Source organism: Hyperolius riggenbachi, chromosome 1 (genome assembly GCF_040937935.1).
Source record: "Hyperolius riggenbachi isolate aHypRig1 chromosome 1, aHypRig1.pri, whole genome shotgun sequence".
NCBI classification, from domain to species: domain Eukaryota; kingdom Metazoa; phylum Chordata; class Amphibia; order Anura; family Hyperoliidae; genus Hyperolius; species Hyperolius riggenbachi.
In genome coordinates, this window is record NC_090646.1 from 405307103 (window position 1) to 405328024 (window position 20922).

The 20922-nt window shown below is 42.5% G+C and overlaps 1 protein-coding gene across 5 annotated transcripts in view; it reads right to left on the minus strand.

The window, feature by feature from the left end:
* Nucleotides 1-20922, minus strand: part of KDM4C (lysine demethylase 4C) — a 490901-nt gene that overhangs the window by 316718 nt on the left and 153261 nt on the right. For all 5 annotated transcript variants that reach the window (XR_011020736.1, XM_068235361.1, XM_068235390.1 and 2 more), the window contains exons 7-8: nucleotides 6973-7076; nucleotides 1490-1627 (exon numbers count right to left, since the gene is read on the minus strand). Coding sequence is in view for 4 of the 5 variants with exons in the window: in XM_068235361.1 (XP_068091462.1) it covers nucleotides 1490-1627; nucleotides 6973-7076 (242 nt within the window). In the remaining variant the exon portion in view is untranslated. The remainder of the gene's footprint in view (nucleotides 1-1489; nucleotides 1628-6972; nucleotides 7077-20922) is intronic.

The following is a 20922-nucleotide window of genomic DNA, read 5'->3' on the forward strand; positions in this document are numbered from 1 at the left end:
GGAGGAGGGAGGTGGGAGGAGGGAGGTGGGAGGAGGGAGGTGGGAGGAGGGAGGAGGGAGGTGGGAGGAGGGAGGAGGGAGGAGGGAGGTGGGAGGAGGGAGGTGGGAGGAGGGAGGAGGGAGGTGGGAGGAGGGAGGAGGGAGGAGGGAGGTGGGAGGATAAAATCTCCCTAGCAGAGTGTGTAGCAGCTGTCCCATAACTAATTAGTGTGGGTAGGCAAATGGTATAAAGGACCTTGCTTGGAGGAGGGAGGGAGGGTGGGTCCTCCAGCAATGATGTGTATTTCACTCAATTAGGTGTGGCTCCAGGTATTAGAGCTTTTGAAACATGTTTTCTATCATTTTTCCAGCTGATAGAATGTTTTAAAACTTTGAAAGTTCGCCTCCCCATTGAAGTCTATTGCGGTTCGCGAACTTTTTCGCGAACCGAACCTTTTGCGGAAGTTCGCGAACTGGGTTCGCGAACCTAAAATCGGAGGTTCGGCCCAACTCTAATGTAAACCTGACGAAGGCTGCAAGGCCGAAAGCTTGTTTATTCTTATTCATTTGTAGTTAGCCAATAAATGGTATCATCCTGATTTAAAACTTCTTACATCTAACCATTTACACTATCACAATTTAACTGCAATCTGATATGAACGCAAATGCACCAAAAATCGTGCTGGACAGCAAGTGAAATTTGAAAAAAAAAAACATATCGCACAAGTGGAAAAACAGCACTGTGAATAACATATTAAAATTGTGTTGCTGTTGTGATCGGGAAAATGGGCGTAATTCAATTTTCAGATCAGATCTTTCTTAGTAGAAAAGGGCCATAACCTTGATACCAATGGACACCATTCTCAAATGTCCAGGTATACAGTCCGATTAAATGAAAAATATGAAGGTCCTATTACATTTTAGAAATGATGGTATTAATAATTTGGATAGTGGCAGCAAAAGGAATGTAGACAGCAGTGGCCTTCTGATCGATGAGGACACCTTGCAAGCTGCTGTACACTATCTGCTGCCATATTCATCAGGACCACAACACTGATGTATACAGCAGCTCACACAGACAGTTTACAAAAAAAAAAATGGGGATTTTAATACCTAGCTGCAGGTTAAACATCAATATAATCATAGGAGAGCTAGAATGTGTTTACCAGGAAGAAAAAGGAGTAACATTCTTTTCTTAATGAAATAGTAAGGATCTAATTAGGTTTCTATTGAGTTTGAAAGCATCTCATTAAAATGTTACAGGAGAGAAATAAAAGAAATTGTCCCGAGATCACCTGTATATGACTGTCAGTCTTCAGAAATATGACAACAAGCCTGGCTTCTTAAATGACATATTATTAGTCCACCAACCTGCAATCAGTGGAGACTGAGCAAAACACGAACAGTCTGATAGACAGAGATTGTAAACTTACATTCTGATTTTACAATGCAGGTTTCATGCATCACAGCATGATCACAAACGTTTGTCTGAGGCAAATCATCCACTCACCAGTTTGGCTATTTTTCCGTAATCAATCCATCTGACTGTAGCAAAATTTGTTGATTCGGCACAGTTGAAACCATGATTGAAACCTGCATGATACCCATATGGGAAGGTGATCATAAATTCACCAGCTTCTTGTGTAACCTGCAGGGGAGAATCAAAAGGCAAGACGAATTGTAAAGAGAAAAAGAAAATGAACGTCTAACAGAGACATCAAAGCAGGAAGGGGGGGACAACTAAAAACCAGAAAATATGACAAGAGTAAACATAAAAACAAGCACAAGAGCAAATGAGTGTCCAGACGCAAGTCTTTTTATACTTGCACTTTAGATACTTATCAAGCTGAAGAGTAACAATAACAACCATGAAGGACTGTGGGACCTTTTGGACTCCTAATTTAAAGCGGACCCAAACCAAACATTTTTTGCATTTCAAAATATTTAGATGCACCACTCTGACACATACAAAGATAAATAAACACTCCTTCAAGCCGATGAGCATTTCAGCGCCTGCTTTTCACCCCTTCTCTTTTCATAACTAGGGTTACACAGGTGGCAGCCATTAGCAATTCCTCCTTTGTTGGACACCACCTACTCCACCAGTTTGCCGGATTTTGTCCCGGCAATATAAAAGGAAGGGAGAAGTTTCTCCAATAAATGTAAAGTATTTTATATTTGTCATAATGCAGCTGAAAAAATGCTGCTATTTATTATTATAATTTAGAAAATAGATATTTCTGAAATCTTGTGTTTTTAATTTGGGTCCACTTTAAATAAGATGTAACCAGGACATTCATCTGCTACCATTCCTTCAGCTGTTTACCCTTAGGCTGCTTACACACCAAGACGTTACAGGCGCACGTTAGTGCGCCTGTAACGCTCCCCCAACGCACAGCAATGTAACACAAATGGGCTGTTCACACAGCCCACGTTGCGTTACATGTAATGCTGCACGTTCGGTGCAAAGTGCAGCATGCTACGGCGTTGGAGCGGCTATAGCCGCGTTAGACTGTTTGCACATGCGCAGTGGGGGGCGGAGAGGAGGCGGGGAGAGCCAGCTACAGTAGCCGCGCACATGGCTACTTAATATTCACTGCACTGGCGGCAGCTGATTGGCCGGCGGGACCACGTGATGCGGAGTGTCTCGCTCCGCATCACGTGGTCCCGCTGGCCAATCAGCGCCACTCTGGGAGACATTATATGAATCGAGCCGCCGAACGCGGCTCACTCTACCGTCGGCTTTTGCAGCACCATACGTTGTGTTAGGTGCACGTTATGCGACCTTAACGTGGCACCTAACACAACGTCTTGGTGTGCAAGAAGCCTTAGGGTAAAGTTAGTGACAGACAAAACAGATACAAATCTAAAGAGCAAGTTAGTGAAAGCTTCACCAGTAACCATTTCCATGCCTCTGCAACTTAGCTAAACAACCCCCCACCCTGCCAACTCAGTGGCTCTGAAATGAAGCAAAGTTTGACTTGCATGCAAAGTTAATTCAACTTATATAAAGCCTAAAATTGGGCTAATCCAATGCACCTAAGGGGACTTTAAATAACAAATACAATGCTACCTGACCCACTTAATTTCCCAGTGTCCTCTGTTAGCCCCCCTTGTGTCCTCCTCCATGCCTCTTTTTATCCCAGTGTCGTCCTCCGCTCCGCCGTGGCACCCTCAGATCAGGTGTGATGCGGCCCCTCCAAATTACTTTGCATGAGGGGGGTGCAGAGGAGAACACTGGGGAGACAAGGACACAGGATAGTACAGAGAGTCCCCAACACACCGGCGGGTCTTTGGTTTGTATCGGCAGGCATTCAGGGACTCCCTGTGTGTAGACGCAGAAGACACAGTGACTTTTTTTTCCCACTTTTGGAAAAGAAAAAGTGTGTCTTCTAGACATAAAAATATTGTACATCTCATTGATTATTCCCTAACTAGCATGACTAAGGACCAGAGAGGGCCAAAACATGTCAGCTACAGTCAGGTCCACAAATATTGGGACATCAACACAATTCTAACATTTTTGCCTCTACACACAACCACAATGGGTTTGTTATGGGTTTTTTTTCAGCCCAATGATGGCTTCCTTCACTGATAGCAACTGCTCTTTCAATCTCATCTTGAGAGTTGACAGCAACAGATTCAAAAATCAATAGCACACTTAAATGAACTCTGGACCTTTTATCTGCTCGTTGTAATTGTGATAATGAGGGAATATGCACACCTGGCCAAGGAACAGCTAAGAAGCCAACTGCCCATTCACTTTTTCTCCCTTAACAAGTAGGAGGCACATAAGCAAACTGTTGTAATTCCTACACTGTTCACCTGATTTGTATGTAAATACCCTTAAACTAAAGCTGACAGTCTGCAGTTAAAGCACATGAGGTTAGTTTAATTTCAAATCCATTGTGGTTGTGTATAGAACCAAAAATGTTAGAATTGTGTCGATGTCCCAATATTTATGGACCTGACTATATGTCTTGCTTGTTGTGTGTAATAGTTTTCAATAAAGATCCTTTAAAATAGTTATGATGCAGACAACTCTACTTCTTCTTTAGGAACCCTTGGGTTTGGTGACTTGCATCCTGCACTTCCCAGTTCCTTGAAATGAGGATTGAGCGGTGCAACTTCTCTATTACGCAAGGAGATTAGATTAAAATTGCACAGGAATCAGGAAATCCAAGACTCAAATGCAGTAAGTCTTAGCTCCTAAAACTGCATTAGGTCCACAGTATTTAAGACAGAGATTCAGCTCAGTATCCAGGCAAGTAACAATGATAAATAAGAACTCTTTAAAGTGTAATTTGATTGCCATTGAATAAGATTAATTGAGGGATTTATACCTTAAAAAATTGCATTTAAAAAGTTATCAGAAACACAAGTTTTAAATAAATACTCTGTAGCCAGATGGCAAGCTCACCTTAGAATTTAGAGACAGAGAAACAGATTATTTGCATTACAGTTACAAGGACAAAAAGGGATATGCTTTAAGCACAAAATAATACCAGAGAGAAGTCGTGTACTGTTAATCTCAACACAACAGGTGTTGAAAAATAATTTTGTTCATCTCACTTCAAAATTTAAGTGTTTTCAGTAGCATTTTCCTCAATCTTAGAGCAAAGAATAAGTAAGGAAGAAAAAGAAAAAGAAGAAAAAGATTTTAGGAGCTAAAAAGACCTGGATGGTTTCCAGTATGAATCTACTAGTAAATACTGAAAGAGTCAGATTTACTAAAAGTGCTGTTGCTGTTTGCCATCCTAAAACGTTTTTTCCCTTCCTAATTCTTCAAAATGGAACCATATTACAAATTTGTAGATAGCACGGTCGGACCTGCAGATCTGCCCAGTCTTTCTGCTAACTATCTAAGGGCCCATTTCTACTAGCCTCGAAATCACATCAATACTGAAGCCAATGTATGTCCATTGCATGCAAATTTTGCGGTGCGGTGAAATGTGACCTGGGAAAAGAATTGAATGCATGCTGCGGATATCCACGGCACGCATCCAAATCCCAAGGGAAGCAAAAGACTGCCACATCCAGACTTCCGGAAAAAAACCTAAAAAGTCACCTTCTAGTCTTCTAAAGCTCACTCCTGGACAGCCATGAACATACAGAGTAATTGCTTTGTCTCTGCCCACTCAGAGGACAACTCAAAAAGGGAGGCTGTGAGGAGAGAACTAGTGTGGCTGGGCATAGCCGCAGGATCCAGTCAATGGTTGAATCTTAAGACCGTTCTTAGCAGAATGGATTAGGAAGAGCAAAGCATTTAAAAAGCAAGAAACCCCCACTACTATTGGTAAGCACTTCTTTTTAGGAGGATACATACACATGGATCCACTTCAGGGTTCATTTATTTGTAATGACTGATACACTAAAGGAATACTTCTACTTAGTAAATCTCAGAGTTCTTCCATAATAGGGAATCAAGATTACCACTCTCCAATCAATCTAAAGAAATGCTCCATTTAAAGGACAACTGTCGTGAGAAGAAAATGGTTGTTGCCATATTTATTTCCTTTTAAACAATACCAGTTGCCCGGCAGCTCTGCTGATCTATTTGGCTGCAGTAGTGTCTGAAGCACACAAGAAACAAGCATGCAGCTAATCTTGTCAGATCTGACAGTAATTTCAGAAACACCTGATCTGCTGCATGCTTGTTCAGTGTCTATAGCTGAAAATATTAGAGGCAGAGGATCAGCAGGATAGCCAGGCAACTGGTATTGCTTAAAAGGAAATAAATATGGCAGCCTCCATATACCTCTCTCACTACAGTGGTCCTTTAAATACTACTTCAGGCTGAGTTTAGAACTGTTCCTATCTTACATAGCAACGAACTTTAAAATGCCATGGAAACAAATGGGTTAATATGACCCAATCCTTAAAGGATTAAAAAAATACTGAGCCAATTACCATGCTAACAATCTAGCTCACAATGAAGAATGTCTTGGACGTCTATCAAAGACATGAAGGATTCTTTGAAAAAGAAACCGACTACTGTCCTATTGAGCAAGAGCACTGCTATGATGCAGTTTCATAAAGATACCTGCAGTGAATACCTTGGCTACAGGAAAGTCAAGCTAGGATATTAATCTAAAAATACTTCCAGTATTTTAACAATCTGGGTAAAAGATAATCGATTGGCCTGATTGGTTTGAGCCATTTTAAAATAATTTCCAGTTGAGAAGATTTCAATTTTCAGCTTTGTTTTAGAGATTACCATAATTATTGTAACAGTTTTCACAAAATAAATTGCTATCAGCGATTTTTAAATAAACCATATCTTTGCACGGATCTGTCACAGTGGATCATACAATGGAAACTATAGAAGTACTAAGGACATATTTCTTGAATATAAATTGCTATAGGTGCATATATACCTGTGATGAATGTTGCTCAACATCACTGGGCTGATGCTGACAGACGTGAAGTCAGCTGTATAGCCGATAATGCAAATGCGCTCTGTTGCTATGCGCAGTGGGAAAGGGGGGAGGGGTTCAACAGACTGGCGCATGCATGATGTCATGCAGCAGGCAGGGGAGCGGCGTGCACAATAGAATCAGCAGTCGCTCCGGTGAGATGACCAGCCAGGTGCATCGCTTGCAGGTCAGTTGTCAGGGGGCTACTGTACACACGGCTGACTATCAGCTGAGGCAGTCGTTACTGGCAGCCTCAGTCAACTGAAATCATGCATGTGTATGTAGCATAAAAAGTGTAACAGATAAAGTGTGGCAAAAAAAGAAGATTACTTTGATGAAGTTTCATGCATCTAAACCACATTTAATTTTGGGAATGTACTGGCAGTGCAGTTTTCATGGACTTCAGAAGGATCGGTGCAAGCCTCATTACTGCTGTGTAGGAAAGTTTTCATCACTAATCTATGAAGAGATTCTTCAGTGAGGTACTGCACATTGTGTATACAGATTAGGCCAGATTTAGGATTTGCACTGGGGTAGAGTGGTATTACCCTGTTTTCTAGCCATATTCAATATATACCTTGTTAAAAGGAATTCCATATTTCTTCAATATTGATGGTGAGATAAGTGTCATTTTATGCCTGAGAAAAGCTTCACATCCTTGAAAACTGCTGGGGAAGAAACCTAAAAAATACAAAAAGGAAAATAAAACAATTTTATTTAATGACATAGAAGGGCTTAAAACACTTACTGTGTAGACATATATTCTTCAGTGCATAAGTAAACATTACTTTTTCTACTAAATGTTTTTCCTTTCTGAGAAGTTAAAAAATTAAGCTTCTCATGTATACAACATCTAGTAGTATATCATCAAGGGCGCCTCCAACAGTGTTTTTTAGTATAGCCCATACCCCATAGGGGTTTTATAGTCACAAGGACCTTTAGTCCTCACAACTAATCCCAGAGCGCAACCGACAAACCTCTGCACTAACAGACCTGGGACATAACACAGGGATGGTTACATTCCTGCAGACTCAGACGGTGGTTGCAAGTTTTGCAACCCACCCTTGTGAGTACAATACTTAGACAAAGGGATATAAGCACACATATCTAACAATACTGCACCATTGGGCTCCTGGTTTCTATCATTCACAGAGACTTAGAGGTTAAGGGGTAACCATCAAGGATCAAAACGTATTCTTCAGTGGCATTATTCAGTTTCTTCAAGTATCACACCAGTTACTAAATTACTTGCCTATGACTTTTTTCAGGCCATAACTACCAATGTCAGAAAGACCCTGGTGTATTCATTCATGCCTATGCAGAAGTAAAAAATTTCCCCTGAAGTCTTGGAGTCGGGGCAGACTGATAAAGGGCTGGTAATATAGCTGTAAACTGCTCCACGGTTTACTTCACCAGGCATCAATGATTTTATAATCATTATAATCATTCCAGATCACAGGCCCTTTTTTTTGTGCAATGGGTACTCCCTCCCTCCCCCCACCCCCCCCCCCCCCCCACCACCAGCCCATCACTGTGACCGGCTGTCATAGGCTTCAGCCTATGACAGCGGATCACCTCTGAGCTAATGGAGGGGACAGCCGTGTCACACGGCTGTCCCCAGTACAACGCTGCTGTAGATCGCAGCACTGTACCGGCAATTAGATGGCGGGTTTCGCCGTCTAACAGTCTCCCGAGTGGCGATCGCTCTGCGTACCAAGCAGGAGATGCGCACGCAGCCTGCGCGCGATCTCCTGCAAACTGCTGCCCCAGGACTCGTTAGATGGTCCTGGGGCTGCCGCCGTGGCCACGCCCATCGGCGTGACGTGGCCGGCAAGCAGTTAAGGGGTCAAACCCACTAGCAGCCTTTTGTAAGCACTAGTGATTTGAAAAGCTCTTGCTAATGTATTGCTATGGGTAATTTTTATAAAATTACATCGCTCAAGTGGGATCACACCCATGGCATTACATTAGCAAGAGCTTTTGAAATCGCATGCGCTTACAAAAGGCTTAGAAAAGTTATTCTATTATGCTATTGGGTTCTATTGGCTATTGGGTTCCAGGCCTATGTCCCACTAAGACCTAGAGCAGTGATCTGCAAACTTGGCTCTCCAGCTGTTAAGGAACTACAAGTCCCACAATGCATTTTTCTTTATGAATCATGACTGTGGCTGTCAGACTCCCGCAATGCATTGTGGGACTTTTAGTTCCCTAACAGCTGGAGAGCCAGGTTTGCAGATCCCCAACCTAGAGGGTCCATAATAAACCATAGTTGTTTCTTAAACAAAACCTGAACTGAAAATTAAAAGTCAAAATAAGCATACACAAGTCATACTTACCTTCCATGTAGTCTACTCCTCAGTGTCTTTCTCCTGTCCCGCCTCCTGTTCACTGTGATCAAGGGAATTTTCCGTCCTCCATTTTGAAAATAGCCATTACCCATAACAGCTTTCTGGTCAGCACACAGTTAAACTGTAACATCGCTCGCTTGAGCCATATGGAAACATGGGCATTACCTGGTACATCCGTTTTCCTCCCAGCTATAACTGATATTTTACTGACAGCAACTGATATATTTCAGATCTGACAAAATATTGTCAGAACTGGAAGGGATTATTGTCAGAAGAAAATGGTGAGTTTCTGAGAGGAACTGATGGCAAGGTAACTATGTAATGTTCATTTGAAGTTACCTCATGTGTTTATTTTAAATATTTTTACTCAGCACAGGTTCTCTTTAAAACTCTTCAGGACAAGAGGTCACAATGTGATTTAGCCTAACACTAATTGAAGAATATACAGCAAACGAGCCATAAACCCATAATGTAAACATAAAACTGAATTTCTGATATATACCCGTTGCCATTGTTAGTCCACCGCCAGCACTTACTTTACAAACTGCGCGTTACATTGGGTTCCATGGGTGCATTTGCATCGGATATATTCAGCAGTTGGAAACCATTCAGCAGCAGATAAGGAGCAACTACATTAACCCTTTCCACTCGGAGTATTTTCCTAAAGGCAGTCGTTTCTGCGCAGAGTTTTTTTTTTTTTTTTTTGCAGAAATGCACTCTCCCTTTTACTCTTTCTCTCATTGTAACATAGAACGTAACACAGTAACATGGTATATCTTATTTTAAAGAACACATTATAACGTTTAATTTAATGCCTTTTGGACAGTTTGGCATCTTCTATTGGCTGGTAGCAGAGAAATTAGCCAAGGTATGGTAAATTTTAAAGCAATTTCCTGGGTGTAATCCAGGCCTGTGTGAGCAAGTTTTTTGGGGGGCAGATGCCCCTGCAAACCGCCTCTATATTTATGTCCCCCTCTGCGGGACATACGAGTGCAAAGGCAAAATAGCGATGTCCCGCTATGCGAGACATACAAGTGGAAAGGGTTAATCAGCCCCCCCCCCCCCCCCCCCCAAAAAAAAGGGGGATAATGCTGTGAATGTTTAGAAGACTGAACAAATGCCACTAAATGCTCAGGTGAATGTTAACCATCAAGTGATATGTTTGCTTTCTATGGAAGCAGCTGGAAAAACAAGTGCAAAAACACCTGTGTTGGAGCACTTTCTACCTGAGTTTTCACATCTTAACAGTCCGGTCCAGTAATTATGAGAGCTAATATGAACCCCTATCTGATGCTAAAATTTAACTGACCAACCGAGTAACACCAATCCATACAACACAGTTCCACTCTATTAGCACGGTGGCGTAGTGGTTAGCGCTCTTGCCTTGCAGCACTGTGACCCCAGTTCGAATCCCAGCCAGATCAACATCTGCAAGGAGTTTGTATGTTCTCCCAGTGTCTGCACGGGTTTCCTGTGGGCACTCTGGTTTCCTCCCACATCCCAAAAACATACAGATAAGTTAATTGACTTCCCCCTAAAATTGGCCCTAGACTATGATACATGCACTACTCGATACATACATAGACATGTGACTACAGTAGGGACTAGATTGGGAGCCCCTCTGAGGGACAGTTCGTGACAAGACAATATACTCTGTACAGCGCTGCGTAATAGGTCGGCACTATATAAATACTTAAATCTTCCATAAAATTCATTTTAATTCATGCAGTAGCTACAGAGTATTGTGCCATGTTAGCCATCATTTAAAGCAGGTTCCTGAATCATATGATGCAATATGATACAAAGTTCTGAATCATATGATAGAATTTTTTCCACACTAACTTTAAAGGGGAACTTCAGCCTAAACAAACATACTGTTATTAAGTTACATTAGTTATGTTAATTAGAATAGATAGGTAATATAATTTTTTACCCACACTGTTTTAAAAGAACAGGCAATTGTGATTCATGGGGGCCGCCATCTTTGTCATGGGGGCAGCCATCTTTTTGGTTGAAAGGAGGTGACAAGGAGCAGGAGACACAGTTCCAACTGTCCTGTGTCCTGATAACCCCTCCCAGCTGCACACGCTAGGCTTCAAATGTCAAATTCAAAATGTATAGAAAAAAAATTTGCACCAAAACAGCAGAACGAGAGCAACATCATCAGAAATCCCATCATGCTGTGCACAGCATCAGGGGGAAAAAGCCTGGGCAGTTTTCTTCTGTGCAGCTAAAAATGAGGCTTGGATAAGAGAAACAAAGTTCGGATGCTGTTATACTGTTAAAGAAACACCAGGCCTTTTCAGTGCTGCTGAGTCAATTTTTAGTCTGGAGGTTCACTTTAAGGGCTTATTTTCCCTTCTGCTACATAGTTGCAGCATGAATCGCTGAGCCAATTCATGGACTACTATAGTTATTCAGCTACGTGCTGCAGCATGGCGCCCAGATTCGTACAGCAGTGCGATCTAGATGGCGGCCCATGTAAAAGATAGGCAGCGTTTCCAGCCGCCCTCTCGCCTGTAAGGAAACACTGCAGATTCTTGGCGAATTTGGCACTAGTGGGAACGGGCCCTAAAAGGTTCAAAGAGTAATATATATGTCTTACATACTTCCTGATATACAGAAAAAACTTCATGCAGTTTTAAAGTGGACCCAAATTAAAAATACAAGATTTCAGAAATAAAATCTATTTTCTAAATTAGAATAATAAATAGCAGCCTTTTTTCAGCTGCACTATGACAAATATGAAATATTTTACATTTATTGGAGAAACCCCTCCCTTCCTTTCATATTGCTGGGACAGAATCCGGCAAACTGGTGTAGTAGATGGGGTCACCTGTATAACACTAGTTATCAAAAGAGAAGGGTGAAAAGCATGCACTAAAATGCTCATAGACTTGAAGGAGTGTTTATTTATCTTTGTATGTGTCAGAGTAGTGCAACTAAATATTTTGATTTAAAAAAATGTTTGGTTTGGGTCCGCTTTAATTAAAGTAATCATTATTAAATTAAAAGTGGAAGCATTGCTTTTGACACTAAAACCTATACTTCACGCACTCACACACATGTATGATATAGTATAAATAAATGAAATGATAAAACTACAGATAAAAGGGAAGTCTATAGCTGCAGCCTATGAATTTATTTCAACATAAATATATTTTGCCTCAATAAAAGCAAATTTTATGGACATAAACAATGATGAGAGACTTCAGAGGAGTCAAATCTTATTTAAATACTTACACTGAAGAACGTTTTCTTTAGTTCACAATATTTTAATGGCCATAAATATGCACATCAAAAACAAACAGAAAAGCAGCAGGGTACCACAATTATGCCCAATGCTTTTTAACAGATATTTACCAGTGACACTAGCAAAATCTGTTCTTAATAAACTGAATTAAACAAAAGCAAAAAAAAAAAAAAGAAAGAAAGAAAAGCAAAATTTAAGAGATACCACCCATGTCGGATGTTTATGAAGGTGCCTACAAAACATGTAGTAAACACAATATAAAAAAAAGTCAAAATGTTGCACTGCATAATGATAATGCCTGGCTACCTTACTAGAAACCAGGGCTGTGGAGTCGGTCCAAAAATCCACCGACTCCGACTCCTCAGTTTAGGATTCCACCGACTCAGACTCCTCGACTCCGACTCCTCTAATTTGCATATTACAATTTTGTTGATTAAAAGTATGTAACATGAAATTCGTCTCTTAACTGCCAACGCTTAGGAATTTTACAAGACAACTGAGGTGAGAAGGATATGTAGACTACTATATTTATTCCCTTTAGACTAAAACTAGTCCTTGGTACAAACCGGAACAAAGAACATCTATCAGGCCCTAGGCAATGTAAGTGTGGGTACATGTAAGAATGATGTGCAGGTACTCTGCAGGGGAATGAGGAGATTCTTCCTCTATTACACATTCTTCATGCACAATCTGAACAAGGTTTATGGGTGACAGACAACACCTCTGTGTTCAATGTGCACAGCATTCTCGGTGGATTCCCTGCAGCTCTGTGGGGAGAGCATATGTAGAGTATAGTACTACTGTGTAACAAAGTAAACCTGAGACAGATGAAATTAAATTTGTATACATACCTGGGGCTTCCTCTAGCCGCCTTCAGGATAATCAGTCCCTCGTTGTCCTCCTCCACCACCTGGATCTTCTGCTATGAGTCCAGGTAATTGAGCCAGTCGGGCGTAGTGCGCATGCACACACTCCGCCGCCAGGAGCATACTACACCTGTGCAGCACTATTGCGCAGGTGCAGAATGTTCCTGGCTGTGGGAGCGGCATGCGGCCGGACAGCGCTGACTGGCTGAATTACCAGGACTCATAGCAGAAGATCCGGGTGGTGGAGGACAGCGAGGGACCGATTAGCCTGAAGGGGGCTGGAACTTTACTTTTCATCCGTCTCAGTTACCCTTTAATTTGTAGTCACCAAACCAAATTTTAACAACATATCAAATTATTTGATGTCATCAGCAAAGGGAGTGCATACATTTGCATAAATCAGCATCAATGCAGAATTATTTCCATCTCGTTGACTATCTCTATTAGTGACACAGCTACACATCAGGCTTTATTCTTACAGCATAGATGTTCTTTAGTATATATAAGAGATTCCTGTGTACACATCATATATACAGTCACAATCAGATATGTATATCTGACCTTAAAAATACGGGGACTGCTTTATTGAAGCAGCACAAGTAACTAATTTTGATTGGTTTATTTCGTTTTTGTGGACTAAGCACAGCTATTACTGTATATATACTGTATATATACATAATTTTAATGACTATTATCTGAGAAATAGAACATTTTATCATATTTTCTATTTTAATTACAGTTACAAATTCATTAGGAGTCGGTGCATTTTTTCCCGACTCCGACTCCAGGCACCCAAAATTGCCCGACTCCACAGCCCTGCTAGAAACCCCAACAGCCAATTCTGTATTGTTAAAGTGAGATTACAGTCCTGATTTTCCCTCCAATTTGGTCTGAAATGGTTTAACAGGTTTACTTACATTTTCCCTTGGAATCTTATGTCGCTGAACTGCACTCTACTTTCCATTAGATGGCCTGAACAGTTCGCCCGCGAACGTATTCGCGCAAACATCGGTGGTTCGCATTCGCGAACGTGCGCTAATTTTATGGAGGTTCGACCCGCCCCCTATACTACATCATTAGGGTCAACTTTGACCCTATACATCACAGTCAGCTGGCACAGGGTAGCCAATCAGGCTACACTCCCTCCTGGAGCCCCCCCCCCTTATAAAAGGCAGGCAGCGTCAGCCTTTTCACTCACTTGTGTGGCTGCAGTAATTAGAGAGGGGAGAGAACCTGCTGACATAGGGAAAGCTTAGTTAGGCTCTTGTGTTAAGCTTGTTATCTTGCTCCTTTCTGATATTTATTGCTGAAAAGCACTCCTCAACAGCTCTTTTGAGAGCTAATGTTGTTCTTGTGATCTATTTTTTTTTGTGTGTGTGTGTGTGTCCCACAGACACTTGTGTTGCATATACAGCTCTTTCAGTAAGTTGCAGCTGCTGGGCCTTGGCCCCTTGGTAATTCCTACTGTGCCACTGCCAGGCCCAGCACATTCAGTGACTACCTGTGTGTGTGACAGCTGCACATTTGTAATACCCATCACTGCATATACCTACCTGTTGTTCAGTGCACCTAACTACCTACGTGACCGCACGCAGTGTCACTGCACCTGTTCATGGTACGTGTGTGTGTGTGTGTGTGTGTGTGTGTGTGTGTGTGTGTGTGTGTGTGTGTGTGTGTGTGTGTGTGTGTGTGTGTGTGTGTGTGTGTGTGTGTGTGTGTGTGTGTCAAGTGCACATTTGTAATACCCCTCACTGCATACCTACCTACTCAGTGCCCCCACCTACCTACGTGACCGCACGCAGTGTGATATTTAATACCACCAGTCACTGTACCTGTTCAAGGTACGTGTGTGTGTGTGTGTGTGTGTGTGTGTGTGTGTGTGTGTGTGTGTGTGTGTGTGTGTGTGTGTGTGTGTGTGTGTGTGTGTCAGGTGCACATTTGTAATACCCATTACTGCATATACCTACCCGTTGTTCAGTGCACCCATCTACCTACGTGAGCGCACGCAGTGTGATATTTAATACCACCAGTCACTGTACTTGTTCACGGTACGTGTGCGTGTACGTGTACGTGTGTGTACGTGTGTGTACGTGTGTGTACGTGTGTGTGTGGTCAGCAGCACATTTGTAATACCCATCACTGCATATACCAACCTGTTGTTCAGTGCACCTACAAACCTACGTGACCGCACGCAGTGTCACTGCACCTGTGTGTATGTGACAGGTGCACATTTGTGATACCTATCACTGCATATACCTACCTGTTGTTCAGTGCATCTACCTACCTACGTGACCGCACGCAGTGTCGCTGCACCGGTTCACGGTACCTGTGTGTGTGACAGCTGCAAATTTGTAATACCAGTCATTGCATAATTGTTCACAGTACCTGTTTGACCGCACGCTGTGTAATATACCACTCCGTGCATATCTGTTAACTGCACCTGTGTGACAGCTGCACATTGTATTGTAATACCAGTCACTGCATACCTTTCACTGCACCTGTGTGACTGCACATTGTATTAGTCAAGTCACTGCATACCTTTCACTGCATCGGTGACTGCACATTGTATTATACCTTGCAGTCAGTGCATACCTTTCACTTGAATGGATGGCAAACTTGCCCTCCATAACAGATTCTCGTTAAAGGTTTTAAAGTTGATTTGTCTCATATACAGCAGGGCCTCGAAAGTCCTCCTGTATTGTTATTGTTTGTCACTACCTCGGGACTTGCATGCCATGCCTTCTTTGGATGTGTGGTAGCCGTTCATGCTCCTTTGCCCACAGCATGCCTGCTGCCTTCCTTATATGTGTGGTGGTAGCCTTTTCTCAGGCTCCCACTCCAGTCCGGGATCGAACCCTGACTCCCCGGCCATACGCTCTCTTTAACAATGGTAGAGAAAGAACCATCGACAGCATGAGCAGCGATGGACTACTGGGTGTGCAGGCTTGACCTGTGGCCAGAGCTGTCACAATTTGCCATCCAACTTCTGGCTTGCCCTGCCTCAAGCATCCTAGAAAGGACCTTAAGCACAGCTGGAGGCATGGTCAGTGAGAAGAGAAGTCGCCTAGGTAAAAAAAAAAAAAAAAGTGTTCAGTACCTCACCTTTATTAAAATGAATGAGGCATGGATCCCGGAGGGCTACTGCCTGCCTGAAGACTAAGTCAGTCCCGACTCCCCAACACACACGGTTGTTCTATCATTGAGCTACCACAGCCCGGTGACCATATGGGCTTGAAAACCGCCATGGCCTGCACTCTCGCCATGGTGCACACCAGTGCAGCAAGGCCGTCAAAAACAGCTGTTTGCGGTGCGTTACACAGCGAGTTTGGTGTGTCAGTGTGAAGCAGTACACTAATTACACTACCTGATTGATGTATACACATGTAAGATGTTTTAAAGCACTTTATGCCTGCAATTTACCATTGCAATGTGATTTCTGCCCGTAAATGCTGCTGTGCGTCAAATCCAGATGTTAGACCCCTTGAAACATCTTTTCCATTACTTTTCTGGCCAGAATTAATGTTTCTAGTTTTCAAAGTTTGCCTCCCCATTGAAGCTTATTGCGGTTCCCGAAAGTTTTCACGAACCGAACTTTTGCGGAAGTTCACGTTCGGGGTTCGCGAACCGAAAAGCGGAGGTTCGAGCCATCTCTACTTTCCATGCTGAGAGGAGATTTTCCTTTGAAGCATGTAGAGCAACAGATGAGGTCAGCAAACAAAAAGCAGAAATCTTATCCAGCAAATTTTTTTTTTTTTTTTAAATAATGTGGGCCCTCAGCTATTGGTAGACCTTAGTCTTAAATTTTGATGGCGGCCATGGAGTTTTAGTGTACTCCACTGAGTCTTGGAAGCTATTACAGGCAAAAAGGTAGGTGGGAGCATCAAGGGATCAGTTGCCAGCTTAAAAAAAAAAAATCATAATATTTTTGGAAACTACTTATACCAGTGTTTCACATGAAATGTTTATGACAACTCCGATTTGTGCAAAGGGGCTCAGAGAGATAAAAAACCAGTGCAGATTGTAAATATCATAGCTTAATGAGTTTTGTAATTTATTATTATTATTATTATTATTATTATTATTATTATTATTATTTTTGTAGGGCGTCACACTAATATTTCTTGTATGACAAGTAAAGATGGTCAGTAAGAAGCTATTAATTCTGGCATATATGCAATTCCAATGCCAAATATATGCAATTTAGGATTGGGCCAATTGAATGCCAACGCTGCATACACATTCCATTAAATTTGTATGCAAGCCATATCTCATTGACCATCTCTAAAGAACTGTATAATATAACAATTAGTAAACAATTTGAGGACCAAGTCATGGTTTTGGCATGAAAAATTATCCCCATATACAACATTACAGGAGTCCAATCTAGAACAGCAATACAGTCAAAATAGTTCCCAGTACATTTCAAGTTGTGTCAATACTATTTGAGTATGGATTAGGTGTGAAAACATTTCATGTGCGAAAAACTACCTGAATAGTGATCACTGAGGTTTTTATTTTCCTAGGTCAAGAAACTGTATGTTTTTCTCACCCTTTGTTTTAACATTTCAGTACACTGAAGTCTGAATCCCTATCTACATGGACCAGAAAAGAAAAAAAAAAAAAAAAAAAAAGAGGGCCAGTTAGGGAAAACAAACTGCTCAAATGTTGGGCCATGACCTTTCTGGACACAAAGTGAGTTGTACAGGATAGCGCATTGGGTAGCGATACTATGGAAGATATGCAATGCAAAAGAAAAAGTAACCCTCGACTTGTTGGCACTATAAGTAAACACAGTTAGCACCACACACACTAGATACACTGGCTCAAAAGTGTGTTGTGCACACAGGATACATTACTCTCATGATACATTGCAGTGTAGCATGCAGGCAACACCGCCAGGAACTGCAAAGGCCAACACATACTGCTTGCCAGGTGGAGAAGATGGTGTATCTTGTACGGGCCAGGGGCCAGGGGCCAGAGGAGCAGCACCCCATAAGTAACTATGTTCCCCCAAACCCCGCCTACCCCCCCCCCCCCCAGCAAACACCATTACGAACCTCAATTTTGAGGGGTCGTTTAAAAAAAATACTCTAACTTGAAGGCTAACTAGTTACTCCTGAAATAACTGGTGAGATTTTCTCAGTTATTATAATAACTTAAAAGACCAAACCAGTAAAGAAAAGGACCATGCACAGGAGGCTGAATCCAACATACTGGGGGAGTGCACTTGGCCAAACAAGTAAAGTCCAATGTATCAAAAAGAGAAAGAGGCCTTGCACATCCCTATGTAAAACTTGTAGGTTTATTTGAAAAAGATTAAAAGGCATGCATTACTATTCCAATCAGCATGGCAGAGAGAGGTAAGGCTGGTGGGGAGGTCGACAGCCGTTTCGCGCCGTCACATACAGTGGCGCATCGTCAGGACAATCACCCCTAAATGAAATCCCCCTTAAATAAATGCTTACCGCCTAGTTAGTGGATGAGCAGCTGCAGTCAATGGCCACCTGAGCTCGGCAATCCGGGTGGAACGCACGCCAAACGCGTTCGAAAGAAAAGAGGAGGCGACTTCCGCTCAATGGAGCGCAAACCGGAAGCCAAAGGTTACATGACATCCGGAAATGCGCCTCAATCCGTACGGCAGACAGATGCGGACGCACAGCCGCGTCAGTCCACGTCACGTACGCGTCTAATATACCATTGACGTCCACAATGGGGCAGCATGGCATAGAATGTGCGCGCGCACCAAGTCCATACAGGATGCCTCCACTGCTGCCACCTAGTGGTCAGAAAACATATTGCTTCCATTACACTATCTATGGGAGCAGTGGTTCCATTTGCAGCCACTCACCAACCAACTACCCTGTTTAGAATTTGCCAAAATAGGCATCAGGATAAACATAATAACCAACTGTAAGAAGCTGACCCCAGTTTTGTCCCGGTGGGGGGGGGGAAGAAGAGAGAGAAAGGGAGGAAAACCACCCAATAATACATTGTGTATATATACAGTTAAATAACCTCCATTAGAGATAGATTACTCACCACCCCACAGGGACGCACTGTCCAGCCATAAGGGCCACTACATACCTGAAAGCAAAAATTAGGAGCAAAAATGGAGAATTTTAACAAACCATAGGGTACATAAAATCATTAAAAGTTGTTAGTAAACATCATGATTCAAATATAAACTGCTAAATTATTCTTCTCATTTAGACCCAAGGGTCCCACTGCATCAAAAAATGCAATCCAAAAGCTTTCCCTCTGCAAAAGTTTACGGTGCCAATCTCCACCCCTGCGATCATGATTAACCTGCTCAAGACCCAGGAACCTCAGTTTAGTTACATCGCTGTTATGGGCCACCCGCATATGCTCAATGACCCTGGGGCAACCTTCCCCACTGTGAACGGACCTACAGTGTGCCTGGTAACGGTCCTTGAGCATATTGGTGGTCTCACCCACATATATGCGTTGACAAGGACATATTAAAGCGTATACCAGCCCCTTAGTTCTACAGTTAATAAACTGTTTGATTCTGCACGTCCGCCCAAAACGAGTGAAGGTATCGCCCAGTTCAATGAAATTGCAACAGGAGCACCTCTGGCATTTAAAATTGCCTTTAGGTCGATTTGAGCCTAACCAGGTTTGAGTCTGAGGACTGACGAATTCACTATGTGATAGCTTATCTTTCAAATTGGGGACACGTTTATAGGAAACGCAAGGTTGTACAGCACTTTTGGATCTCAAGGTTTTATCCTGTTGAATAATCCACCAGTTCTTTTGAATTGCCTGCTTAATATGGCCAAACATTGGTGAGTAGGAGAAGTGCATGTAAAATCTATCCTGGGCCCCATTCTGAATTCTATCCCTACTGGATCTCAGCAGAGAAGACCTATCTTTGGTCGCCGCCCGTGAGAAGGCCTGCTGGACAGTATGTAGTTTATAACCCCTGTCCAACAGCCTAATTTTTAAGTCCTCTGACTGTTCAAGAAAAGTCTCCCAGGAACTAGCATTTCTTCGTAACCTAAGAAACTGTCCATAGGGGACTCCCCTGACAGTGGAGGAGGGATGATAACTGGATGCACTCAGAAGGGTATTAACGGCCATAGGTTTTCTATAGGTTTTAGTCATTAGCACCCCCTCCTGGATATAAATATCCAAATCCAAAAATTGTAAATGCTGATCACCCCAGGTATGTGTGAATGCCATATTCACATCATTGGAATTCACATATTCCATAAAATCTGTGAACTCACTCTGGTGCCCCTCCCACACTATCAGAATATCATCTATATAGCGGGTCCAGAGTTTGATCCGCTCCAGGAACCCATTCCTCGATGTGTAGATGTAGTTGGCCTCCCAGTGGCCCATGAAGAGGCCGACATAGGTAGGGGCCACGGGGCTTCCCATAGCCGTACCGACCTCCTGATGGTACCACTGGCGGTCAAAGAGAAATGAGTTCCTGGTGAGGACAAACTCCAGGCCCGCCAGAAGAAACCATTGTAAAGCTTCATCCTCTGTTAGTTCAGGTATAAAGGTTCTGATTGCCTCCAAGCCATCAGTGTGACAAATACGGCTATAGAGCGACACAACATCCACTGATGCTAAATGATAGTTAGGTTGCCATTCAAGGGAGCCCAATATATTCAATACTTCTGTAGTGTCCCCCACATATGAAGGCATTGATCTTAAAAGGGGTCTTAGGTGAAAATCAAGAAATTGGGACAAAGGTTCTGTTAGAGAACCTATGGCTGAAACAATGGGGCGGCCCGGTGGGTCTTCCAGAGATTTGTGTATTTTTGGAATACAGTACCACACCGGGCTGCGAGGAAAAGGGGGAAGCAATTTGTTAGCTGCTGTCCTACTTAAGGCACCATCCCTAACTCCTTTCAGAAGCAACCTTTTGAGGTCCCCAGTATACTGTATAGTAGGATCAGCATTCAGCTTTGAGTAAGTAGATCTATCTGCAAGCTGTCGCAAACATTCCCTTTGATATTGTTCAGTTGATAATACAACCACCCCTCCCCCCTTGTCCGCTGCCTTTATAGTTAAGTCAGTCCGAGACC